Source organism: Hyperolius riggenbachi, chromosome 5, assembly GCF_040937935.1.
Source record: "Hyperolius riggenbachi isolate aHypRig1 chromosome 5, aHypRig1.pri, whole genome shotgun sequence".
Classification (NCBI taxonomy): Eukaryota; Metazoa; Chordata; class Amphibia; order Anura; family Hyperoliidae; genus Hyperolius; species Hyperolius riggenbachi.
In genome coordinates, this window is record NC_090650.1 from 126,260,848 (window position 1) to 126,274,129 (window position 13,282).

The window sequence follows — 13,282 nt, forward strand, 5'->3', positions numbered from 1 at the left end:
CATCTTCCTCACACTGTGCTGCCGATATGTTAATACAGAACATTAAAAGCAGCACAGTGTTGGAAACATGCTTGCAGATCACAAGGGGTTAATCACTTCAAGTATCTTGCCTCAGAAAAGGAATCATAAGCAACAGTTCACACAGGAGCTGAGTGCTGACAGGGAAGATGAGCCCAATCCTGTGATTCAAAGAAACAGGTTAGAGAATTACCCAGTCTGACTCTGGATGCATCTAAACTTCCTATATCCTCCACAGATCACTGAAACACACTGGCTTCAGCTCCCATCCAGCATGTCTCGCTACTCTGATCCCCTCCCCCACTTCCTCATGTCACTAGGAAGCAGGACAGGGAGACCTAATGCTAACTAATGCTGATAGATAAAGCTGCTCTGCCCAGCTGCAAGTAAAGGTGTCACTGTTATCAGTGATTGAAGCAGTAAAAGATTCAACGGAGCTCCGTATTCAACTGAGGATTTTCAGCTGCTCCTGCCCCCGCTGGCTGCTTGAGAATCACGTGTTATCAGAGCGGGGCCAGTCTATCATGCAGCTTGCAGGGGGAGGTGGATTATGGTGACTAGGCATCGTAACTAAAGCAGAGGGACACAATCTGGCTGGCTAGCAGCTCAAGGGGAACAGAATGCAGCAAAATGTAGAGCAGAGGGGACGCTTTATACTCTGCCACAAGTCAGAAATGTAGGTCTAATGCAAGTATAAGTTGACCCCCCTACTTTACAAAAGTAGATCAGACCTATATTTCTCGACTTATAGATGAGTATATACGGTAATTTAATTTTTTCAGTCAAATATGTGTGCAAACTCCGCAAACAAGGGGACAGTGACTCCAGTAAAGCAGTGTTTTTTTTTTTACTCAACAATATTACATTTATCAATTATTTTTATTAATTTTTATTAATTCGTTAAATCCATTTCTTGTATTTTTTCATGTGTTCAGTAGTTTGGTGGGAATTACTTTTATTCCACAGCCACTAGGTGGCATGTGGAGTACACTTTTTTTTTTTTGGCACGCCCCCAGCTAATAATCCCTCCAATGAGGAGAAAAAGAATGAGCAGCACAGAACTAAGATGGCAGACAAAGCCGCGATTGCGGATTTTCGCCGCTTCCTACACGATGAGTTTCAGCTTTTTCTCACCAGAAGTGGCATAATTTGTTAGAGCAGATTCTCAGCTATCCATACATATATAACTTGTGGGGGTTTAAACAAGCTGAAAGCGGAAATTCGTTCCGTTTTCAGCACAGCTCAAATTGTCTATGGGGATTTGCAGGGGGTCCCCTAAAGTGGACTAGCTCCGGCGACCGCTTCCTCTTATATCCTCCACTCCTCCTGCATGTTATTTTGCTTTACAGCAGCGCGCCCCGCGACTGCTGTGATGAGGCGGAAGAGGAGAGCGGCTTCCTGTGGCGGCGATGTGCATCGCCGTTACCAGGGGAACCACTCTCCTGCCTCATCACAGCAGCCGCGGGGCACGCTGCTGTGAAGCAAAATAACATGCAGGAGGAGAGGAGAATATAAGAAAGGAAGCGGCTGCCAGCTAAGGTAACAGCGGGGGGGAGGGGAGGGGGTGTGTATGCACTCGGGCACTATACTAGCTATACTGGGCACTATACTAGCTATACTGGGGCACTATACTGGGGCACTATACTACCCATACTGGGGCACTTTGATACTAGCTATATTTAAGACTGGTTGTTGGGCTGTCCTAAGGGTTAATGCTAATAGGAAGGTGCAGTCTTTATGTATAGGTCAGCCAGTCTGATAACATGTATCCCCTGACGAAGGCCTGCAGCTGAAACCTAGGTCGGGAGTCCTTTTCACTTTGAAGTCCAATAAACACATTTTTCAGTGAGTAGTCCTATTTTTGCACAGCCAACACAACGAGTAGTGTGCAATTTTGTGTTCCTCTTTGCCTACTGTAGAAGGCCGGTGGAAGGCAGAAGTAGCCAGGAGAGACACCGGAATAGACCCCACACGGAGGGTAGTCAGTCTGGTGGAGACTTTACCGAAACCACTGTGGGGAGAAACTTTTGTGCACGATCAGGAGGAATAACACTGGAGAGTATCCTCTGATTGCAGAATAGAGGTGAACATTGCAAGCCTAGCACACAGAGCGGTAAGACTGTATGTGCCAAGTAACCTTACTGCTTGAGCTAAACACTCTGCTGGTGGAACTACTAATAAATTGCTGACACTTGTTGGTTGGATAACAGAGCGCTGACTCTGTATGGTTTAAGGGCGACGTCCCTGGATTGAACTTTGTGACTGAACTGCTTGCTGGCAATTGTTTAACATCAGAACGTTGTCTATGATTATTATTTAGGGGAGCTGTTCTTAATTTTATTATATTGACTGAACTTTGATTTACAGGGATGGGATCTTGACCTTTGGGGATTAGCTGGCAGCCTTGGAGATCTGATTGCACTTATTTTTAACATATATTTCATACACTGACCAACTCTACATAGAAATACTCTTTCCAGTGGTCTAATGTTGATTTTCCTGAAAGTGACAATTACAAAAAAAATCAGTGGTTTAATTCTGTAAGGGTTCTACATCATTTTTAAATTACATAAACGTTGGCATTCATGTCCCTTTTATTTCACTCATCCATATATGTAGATTCCAGTATACTGCGTGAAGGGGTTGTAGAAAGAGGGACAAGCATCTCAAATTGTCCAAGTAATGCCCCTTGTTCTTGTTTTCTATTTTTTCAGCTTTAATGCCAATACTACACATACAAACTGAACTACTTATTTCTGCAGTCCAGCTACTCTGGCAGTTCTAAGGTTCTTTTTGTTTAAAGAAAAAACAATCCAAACCATTTTTAAGCACTTACTATGACCACTATGTATTTATCCCTGGCCATGCCAAGCTCCATCATGTCAATGTACAGTATCTCAATCATGCCAATGTATATCTCAAAGAAAGAACTAAAATCCTTCAGCAGAGATAGATTTACACAATATAAAATATACATGTGTTAATCTTGCCAATCCAGAAACAAATCCGTAACCGCTAGTTCAGCTCTGTTGTATCTGCATATCTAGCTGTGAGCTCCTACAGCAAGATCCCTACTGAAGCTGGCAGCAGGAAAGGGGAGTAGAAATGCAAAGAGGGAAGTAAGTGTGTAATGTGTACTCAAAGGCATTTCCCAGCTTCTAGATATAGTTGAGGCCAAAATTATTAGCCCCTCTGGAATAATGGGACATTTTCCTAAATTTCGTCACAATTGCAGTATTTATGAAACTCTATACTGTATAACTCAAACATTCACCAGTGCTATTGTGTAGCTTTTGGTACATTTTGTAATAGAAAATACAATTTTTGGGCTTGTTTTATATCAAATATAGTAAAAATGGGGTGGTCAAAAATATTAGCCTGATGGGAAGGTTTGCTTTATAAAACGCACTGATCAGCTTTGAAATCACACCAGTGCGGTCAACTGGCTTCCTAACAATACCTGCAGTCAATTGGCTTCCTAACAACAATCAGCATAAAAAGACTCAAAGGAACAGGGCACCTGAACACAAAAGGGACTACTGTTACTCACCATGCCAAACCAAATCAGTCTGAAGCTCATAAAGAAGATAGAAGAGGCTCATAAGGGGGAAAACTACACTGCCAATTCCAAGTGATTCAGTGTCTAGACTTTCTGTACATTGCATCATTGCCAAGTACAAAGAGAACAATTCTGTAAGAAGCAAACCTTGTCGTGGCATTAAGAGCAACATTTCTAGACCTCTGGAAAGGAAAATAGAGATGTCAGCAAGGAACCCTGGATATCTGCAAACAAGATTGTTGCTTACCTGGCCTCTTCTGGAGTTGGATTCAAGGAACACAGTTGTGAGGGCTCTTCATCATGGTGGGCTTCATGGTCATCATCCCAGAAAAACCCCTTTACTCAAAGAGCAGCACATCTCAGCCTGACTGAGGTTTGGCTGTGCAGAAATCTGCTGCTAGTCTAGGCTCAGGTCATCACTGGGTCTTCCAACAAGACAGTGACCCAAAGCATACATCCAAGTAAGTCCCAACCGTGCTTCAAGGATACCAAAACCAAGATGCTGGAGTGGCCTACACATCCCGTCCTCAATCCCATTGAGAATCTGTGGCAGGTGTTTAAAAAGAATGTCCATGCTGGGAAACCACGCAATTCAGAGCAGATAGAACAGTTTGCAATTGAATGGGCCAAAATCCCTCAGGAGACATGTGCCAACCTAGTAAAGAACTATTGATGACCAGGGGGGGCTAATAATTTTGGATGTTTCTTTTTTCCCCTGGTTTCAAATCAGTGCATCAATAAAAAATCGTAAATAAACTAAACTTAGTGGACATTTTTTATAGTGCATTGGTTTCCAAAATAAACACCTGTTGCTAATAGTCATTTTCATGAAGAAATCAAGAGTATTGTCTAATTTCAGAAGGATGGCTAATAATTTTCAGAATCAGATTTATTTCGCCAAGTGCAGCAGTTGCCACACTCGGAATTGTTTGTGGTACACATCGGCATAGAGCATAGTACAAAGCAGCAAAAACATAGTAGTGCAAAGCATGCAATGACGAACAGACAAAGAACATTAAAACAATTTAGTGCAGGCAAAACATGTGCAGACAAAGACTTTAGGATATTGTAGTGCAAAAACTACGAACGGAACCGCGGAAAAAGTACATGCTTATTTAGGCCTGGGTCACAGATGTACTATTTAGTTTTTCTGTGTGTGTGACTTGAGTTCAGAAGGCACACTGCTTGGGGGAAAAAGGAGTTCCTGTGCCTGGAGGTTTTGGTGGAAATAGCTCTGAAACGATGGTCCGAGCGCATGCGGTTGAAGAAGCGGCTGCCGGGATGGTGCAGGTCATTTGTGATCCTGTATGCCCTTGTTTTCAATCTGGATGCGTGGAGGAGGTCCAGAGGTGGCAGGGGTGACCCAATGATTCTTTCCACTGCCTTGATCACTCTTTGAAGTCTGTACCTGTCGCTCGTGGTGGCTCCACCATACCACACGATGATAGATGAACACAGGATTGACTCGATGGTGGCAGTGTATAAGCTTTATAACAGTTCCTGCGGCATCCCAAACTTCCTGAGTTGTCTTAGGAAGAACAGCCGTTGCTGCGCCTTCTTTTGGCATTTAGTGGTGTTTACACTCCATCTCAAGTCGTTGGTGATGGTAGTGCCCAGAAACCGAACACTTGATACTCTGGTGACTTCAGTGCCTTCGATGAATACCGGGCTGAGTGTGTGTGTGTGTGTGTGTGTGTGTGTGTGTGTGTGTGTGTGTGTGTGTGTGTGTGTGTGTGTGTGTGTGTGTGTGTGTGTGTGTGTGTGTGTGTGTGTGTGTGTGTGTGTGTGTGTGTGGGGGGGGCGTTTCCTGAAGTCGATAACCAACTCGACTGTCTTTGCAGCGTTTAGGACGAGCATGTTGTCCTTGCACCAGTTGCAGATTCGCTCAATCTCACTGCGGTAGGTGCGTTCGTCCTCCTCACTGATGAGACCAAGGATGGTGGTGTCGTCCGCAAATTTAATTACCTTAACGCAGTCTGCGGTTGAGGTGCATCTGTTTGTGTACAGGGAAAACAGGATAGGGGACAGTACACAGCCTTGGGGGGCGCCAGTATTTGTGGTCCTTGTTTAGGAGAGGCAGCTACCAAGTTTGACCTGTTGCATACTGTTTGTGAGGAAGTCCTTGATCCATGTGCAGAGATTACCATCAAGCCCAAGTAGCGCCAAGTTGTTATACAGGATGTTCGGGCAGATCGTATTGAAAGCTGAGCTAAAGTCCAGGAAGAGGATCCTGGCGTAGGTGTTGGGTCTGTCCAGATGTTCCATAGTGTATGCCAGACTGATGTTGATGGCATCTTCTACGGACCTGTTTGCCCTGTATGCAAATTGAAGTAGGTCTAAGAGTGCGTTAGTGGAGTTTTTCAGATGGGTGAGGACTAGTTTTTCAAGGATCTTCATGATCGTTGAGGTAAGGGCCACGGGTCTGTAGTTGTTGAGATCCGTGACACCTGGTTTTTTGGGTAGTGGGATGATGGTGGACCTTTTAAGGCAGGAGGGTACTCTGCCAGCCGACAGGGAATTTTGAAAAATGGAGGTCAGCACTGGGGCTAGCTGGCTAGCGCAGGATCTTAGGCACATGGATGACACGCCGTCCGGGCCAGAGGCTTTCCTAGGATTAAGTTTCCGGAGGTGCCTGAGTACGTCTGTCGCCTGGACCACAGCTGGTTCTGGGAGGGCACTACCAGTACTAGGAGGGGTGGGTATGGAGGGTGCCCAGTGGTTGGCCCTCAGGTCTCCTACCAGGGTTGGTTGATGTTCAAACCTGCAGTAGAATTGGTTGAGTTTTTCTGCTAGCTCGAGGCCCGGGGGTGCATGTTGGGGAGAAGTTTTGAAATTTGTGGCTGCCCTAAGACCTTGCCAGACCTCCTGTGTGTTGTTTGAGCGTAGGCGTAGGCCCAGCTTGTTGGAGTAGTCCCTCTTTGCTGCACTCAGTTCATGCTTGAGGGTGTATCTGGCTGCCTTGAATTCCTATGGTGTCCCGGACTTGTGTGCTTCTTCCTTGATTTTCCGGAGCCGGCGTAACTTGCCATTAAACCAGGGCTTGTTGTTAGGATAGGCCCTGAAGGTTTTTGTGGGGATGCACAGCTGCTCGCAGAAGCGGATGTAGGAGATGACGTTCTCTGTCCATTCCTCCAGGCAGGCTGTCTCGAGGGTCGCCCAGTCTGTGCAGTCAAAGCAGGCCTGCAGTTGTAGCTTAGCTTCTTCTGTCCACTTTCTCACAGTCCTGAGGACTGGCTTGGATGATTCAAGGTGCCTTCTGTAGGATGGAATTAGATGGATTAGGCAGTGGTCAGAGTTGCCCAGGGGAGCCTGGCGAATAGGTTTATACGCCTTCTTGAGGACCGTGTAGCAATGGTCCAAGGTGTTCTGATTCCTGGTGGGGCAAGTAATGTGTTGTTTGTAGCGAGGCATCTCCGTGTGGAGGTTCGCGCTGTTGAAGTCCCCGCAGACGATGAAGAGGGAGTCCGGGAGGGATGTCTCCCACCTCGAGATGGTGTCGCTGATTATACGCTGAGCGATCTTGGTGTTGGCACTGGGGGGGATATATATTCCTACAAGAACGTAGGAGGAGATGGTGAATATTGAGGTTTGCAGTTTATGAGTAGGAACTCAATGTCAGGGGAGCAGTGACTGTCCATGATGGATGTGTTTGTGCACCAGGTGGCCTTGATATAGAAGCAGATGCCACCCTCCCTCTGTTTTCCGGAGAGTGCGCTGTCACGGTCTGCGCGGAAGAGGTTGAAGCCAGGTAGTTGGAGGGAGTTGTCCGGGATGGTGTAGTTCAGCCACGTTTCAGTGAAGCAGAGGACTGGGGTGTTTGTGCCCATTGAACGATTATGTCCTAGCAGTATGAGCAGTTCAATAATCTTGTTTGGGAGGGAGCAGACATTAGCCAGGAGAATGGCTGGGATGGGTGAACGCAGGCACTTTCTTTTAAGCTTCACTTGGACTCCTGCTCTCTTACCCCTGGGGCGGTATCTTCTGCTGGCCCACCTGGCCCTCCTGGTGAGTAGCCCAATGTGTGCACAGACTGTGTCCCGCAGAGATGCATGGGACTCTGCGCTGCAGGCCTCCCATAGCAGGAGTTCCTCTCTGGTGTGCGTGGTGATGCCCGTCGTGCTTCATAGTCATGGAGCTGCTACGGAATATGCAGGGGGCAAGTGCAGGTAACAGGCAGTAACAGTTCAAGCGGTCACTGTGGCAGGTAGTTTGTAGAGTGCGGGTAACTGGCAGTATCAGTCAAGCGGACTCTGTGACAGGCAGTTTGTAAAGTAGGATCAGCAAGGTGTACAGAGCAGATGGATAAAGCAGGACTAGCAGGTGTGCAGAGCACATGAGGCAAGAGAGCACCAGTAGCAGGCAGGGTAGCAGGCAGGTAACAAGCAGAAACACATTGTGGCAGGCAGCTGGATACACAGGTCCAGCACGGAGATCCAAAGGAAGGGCAAGCAAGGGTGCTAGGGCACAGAGTTCAGATGCGCAGATAGGGCGAGCATGGGTGCAAGCAAGGGTGCTAGGGTGGCAGATAAACTTGCTTACCAGAGTAGCTTGAGCCCTTCCCGGTGTGTAGCAGAGATGGAGAGGTGGCAGCGGAGACTCTCTGGCAAAGATGGAGTCCGGGAGTACATGGGTGGCCAAGCAGGGCCCAGGACTGCAGGGACAGCGCAGCGGTGACGCTCCAACTGGGTGGATGGATGCCAGAGGCCACGTGGGTGGCCGAGCAGCAGGACCCCGGGGCGGCAGGGGCAGCGGTGTTCCTCCTCCTGCTGCAGGAACAGGGGTGGCGCTGATCCTCCGGATGAATGCCGGAGGCCACGTGGGAGCCGAGCAGCCGGACCTCCGGGCTGCGGGGACAGCTGCTGCAGGAACAGGGGTGGCGCTGATCCTTCGGATGGATGCTGGAGGCCACGTGGGAGCCAAGCAGCCGGACCTCCGGGCTGCGGGGGCAGCGGTGATCCTCCTCCTGCTGCAGGAACAGGGGTGGCGCTGATCCTCCGGATGGATGCTGGAGGCCACGTGGGAGCCGAGCAGCCGGACCTCCGGGCAGCGGGGACAGCGGCAGCGGTGTTCCTCCTCCTGCTGCAGGGACAGGGGTGGCGCTGATCCTCCTGATGGATGCCGGAGGCCACGTGGGAGCCGCGCAGCCGGACCTCGGGGCTGCGGGGACAGCGGGGATGGATGCCACGTGGGTGGCCGGGCAGCAGGACCTCGGGCTTGCAGATGTGGCTATGGCAGAGGCCCCTCCGATGATGCTGGAGGGCCTGATTGCTTGGTGGAAGAGCAGGTAGGTAGCTTAGAAACCCATATGCTAAAACTGAGTAGACTAGACAAAAACAAAAGACACTAAAAACACTTAAACACTAATTGCTGGGAGCCGATGCGACCGTGGCTGCTCACGTGGGCGCCATCTTGGTATTTTGGCCTCAATTGTCCTAATAACCTGTCCTGCTTTCTTAAATGCACTTTACATGTGTAGAGGTTATTCAAAAAGGTCTCCAATGGGGGCACAGACACCATTACCCCAGCTTCCCCCATTCCCACCTCATATGCTGGGAATTCATCCATTTTTACATGATTGCCCATGTTTGTACTGGAGCTCCTTTTCCACATTATACATAGTATGCTCAGCACCATTATACATTCATGCTTAGCACCATGAAAAGTCCTTGAGGACACTGGCATTCATTCAATAAACTTTTTTCCTCCTGAGTTATCTCCTTGGTAAAATGTTCACACCTTGTCAATAAAATGCCTTTTAAGACCAATTGCAGGAGAAATTTCACCTTCCTAACTCTGAGGTGTTTAGACTCTTACAGGTCCACCACTTCAATCTCGATTAATCGGGGGGCCTGCATACATCTCGTTCTAGGCTGTAGTCTTTCTTCTTCTTACCCCCTCCTAGATGGCGTAATCTCTTCGACATATGATCTCTGGTACCAGAAGCACCAGACGTTTTCAACGGCTGTTAAAGTGGCAGGACAGATTGAACGCCTCATGAAATGAGGAGAAATGGGAGGCCAGTTTCTCTGCTTTGGCTAGTTCCTCTAAAAACACTATAACCAAGGAGCGTAGCTGTAGATTATTATACGACTGGTTGACAACTCCAGATCAACTGGCCAAGTGGAGCCTATTTTCCTCTGACTTAGGTTTTCGGATGTGCTGCTCCAGTTGATCAAGTGCACTGTTAGTGGATATGTCCACTGATCTCCGATTTCTGGACCCTTAGCTTTTTCCTGTCTTCTGAGGTACAAGGGAAACAAGTCCAGCCGGACTCATGGTCAGCAATTTTTCATATGTCCCATCCTCAACTTCCTAAGAACCAGAACAAACTTCTAGGCCAGATTTGCAATACCTCTAAGGCACTTCTGGCCAAGTCCTGGAAATCCTTGCCCCCTTCTAGTGCTGAGTTGATCAACAAAATTCACTCCATATATATTCTGGACAAAATTACCTGCATAATTAGGCAATCTACTTCCCTTCTTGAAAAAAATCTGGGGCCCATGGGCTGACTGGGCAGCGTCCCATGTCTTTCAGTGACCACATATGCAGTACTTGTGATTTTTCTATGATCTGGCTGGCTCACACGAGTTGCTTATTTATGTAGTTTGCTTCTCTGGATATGTTACTGTACCTTTCGTTATTTGTTCTAGTGCAGCCTTTCTCAACCGTTTTACCTTGGAGGAACCCTGTAAATAACTTTTGGATCTCAAGGAACCCCTGCAAACAATTTTTTGGTCTCGAAGGAACCCCTACATTTATTTTTCAGGAGGCATGGTTTTAAAGTAGGTTAGGCTGCTAATTTCACTATCTCCTATTACACTGCCACTCATTATACTGTCTCCTGACCCCCCAATTTAGTGCTTCTTGTTACAGTACCACCTATTATAGTGTGCTCTATTATACTTCCCCCACGATGAGGTAAAATGCCAAGGAACCCCTGCAGAGTCCTCAAGGAACCCAGGGGTTCCAGGGAACCCTGGTTGAGAAAGCCTGTTCTAGTGTATTGCTCTCATGCGATCTAGTCCTTATGTGAAATTTCTTGTTTATTACTGACGTTTTATTTCTGTCATGCTTTGATACTTTGCATAATAAAAAAAGTAAAAAAAAATGCCACCAGTAAGCAAGAAAATAAATAATTTTGATAGTACTTTTTTCCCCATTTTGTTTTCAATTAGAAAGTACTGAAAAGATAAGAAATGCAACTTCTAGGAGAAAATTATTTGAATAAGGGTCATAATGCATTTAGTGTGGGTCTTGATGAAAAACAATTGTGATTTTATAAGCACTTCAGCAATTTTTTTTCTGTTTGTAAAATAAATGTCAAGACTGTAGATTAAATGATTGTAGACGGAGACTGTTTGGTGCAGTGTAATTTGCGTGCGGCAGAAGAGCCTACCGCAGTGCATCACTGCATGCAGGTTTGTCCCTGCAGCAGATAGCACAGCCTGAGAAATCTGTCTACCCCCTGCCTCGAGCGTGTACGGAAGTGATGTCAGATGTCACCTGCGTCTGTCCTAAGTCATGTGCACACTTTCAGACAGGAAGTGCTTCATTCAACTTTACTGGTATGCCTATGCACGCCGTACAGCACCAATCTACAACGAATAATATGTTGCTGTGCCATTGACTCCAATGCAATCATGTGCCAAGTGGTACCGCTCGGTAACATGCTGCAGAGTCTGTGTCACCAGAAGCACTTCCATCGCAGATACTGCGGCCTGTCTCATGGACAGTAAAGGCCAATGTATCGGGGAGCAGCGGGGAGAGTACCCCAGCTCCCTAGTGTGAAAGTAGCCCACATGTCAGTGATTTTCACCAATCTTGGTGTACATTTTCTTTTGAGTGTATTTTTGTCTTCTTAAAGTAACTGGTGGGCATAAAATCAATTCTTTTTTATCTGTTAAACAATAAGGATGCTAACCAGGCAATCCAAAAGTTAAAAAAAAACTATTACTTTTCTTGTTGATAAATGATCATTCCCCAGTTTACCTGACTCTTATTTGGTACGCACAAAGGAAGTTGCAGGGCATGCTGGTTTGTCTTTTTTTTGCTTCTTTATTTCCCCTCAGACTTAACTAATGCAGCCTGATTGGCTGAAGCCTCTTTCCCTCCTGTTTTCCCCTCCCACACCTCTGTTCCTCTCTGATTGGCCAATATTTATCATGCTGAGACAATGCACTTTCTATTGCAGAGCTGGGTGGGACTGCCTGAAGATTGGGAGGAGGGCAGACAATTCATACACAATCAAGGAAGAGGAGAGTAAGGGAGGAAATAACATCAGGATTGGCTTCAAGATAGACAAAGTAAAAATGGAGAATCCTAAGAAGGATTTTCTCTTTTTTTTTAACTATAGAAAAATCACTAAAATAAAAACATGGACAGTGCAATATATATTAAGTAGAGCAAGTATTTATCTACTTTTGTGGGTTTTTTTCCCTGAGATAGTATGGATGAAAGCTCCTGAGATCCCTGGATGCCAACACACTGGAACTTTACCACTATATTGGATACGACTTTTGTATTCAATGCAGTTTTAATGTTAATTATTGGAGGCACTGTGAATAGTAAACACCAAGTTTTCTTGGAGGAAATGCTGAATGTTTTAGTGCAAACTTGTAAAAGAACATCTTATCTTACATTGGTGGATGCTGTGCTATCTCTTTATGAATGTTGTGTTGCAGCACACAAAGATTCAGCAACCGTGGTTGATATTTTATTTCAATTATGCATTATTAAACAGGGGTGAGGAGTTAACAGGATACATGCCTCTCTGAACAAAGGAGACAGAGCACAATAATGTATGCTGCAGAGTAGTAATTTTTTTCATGTTCTGATGTAAATATAAATGACAATAAAATATCTACATTTTGCATTTATTTCTTGCAGATATAAAACAGAAAAATCAGAATATATACATAACCAATTTCTCACCTTGATTTGACAGAAGAGAGGAAATTGGTGAAGATTGCAGTGTTGGGGAGCGTATTCAAAGTTGATATTATATGACTGATTTCTAGCAGTGTAGGCTTCAATCCATCATCTAAAAACTGTGGAGAGAATGCGAAAAAAATAGGAAAGAGCCCTACTAGTTAGCAACAATGCATTAAACTAATTTTTTGTGTATCTCACAAATTCAGGGATTTACTAAAAACATTTTCAAATACATGTATAACCACACTGGTTGATTACACCACATAATACTGCCATTAAGATTATGGTACATTAGTTGTAGAGCTCATTCAAACATAACACAGGTGGCTGTCCAACGTACCACAATACACAGAGGCCTATGGTGATGCATGCTGTAAACACTAACTACATTTCATTCCAGTGACTGAGGCAGAGCAGGAATAAATTGAATACTGCAGAGAGATCTGCATCACACTACAATGCACTAATAGAACTAACAGCTTTTAATACAATGGCCTCAATTCACTAAGATCATGCTGGTGATAAGGTAAGAAAACTTATCACCACACATCAATATTTCCAGTGTTAATTCACTAAAGAAGCTTGCCTTATTAAGGTGTAGTGATACGTTTTCACAGTGAGAGAGTTCTCTTATTTCTGTCCTTAACCACTTCAGCCTACAGTGTTCACCTTATACATCCGAGCAACTTTCACCTCCCATTCATTCGCAAATAACTTTATCACTACTTATCACACCGAAATGGTCTATATCTTGTTTTTTTCCACCAACATTTA

The 13,282-nt window shown here is 45.6% G+C and overlaps 1 protein-coding gene across 1 annotated transcript in view; it reads right to left on the minus strand.

The window, feature by feature from the left end:
• The window catches only part of TOPAZ1 (testis and ovary specific TOPAZ 1), a 239,064-nt gene that overhangs the window by 79,877 nt on the left and 145,905 nt on the right, over nucleotides 1-13,282 (minus strand). The window contains 1 exon segment of the mRNA XM_068236234.1: nucleotides 12,509-12,624. Within this exon segment, the coding sequence (XP_068092335.1) occupies nucleotides 12,509-12,624 (116 nt within the window).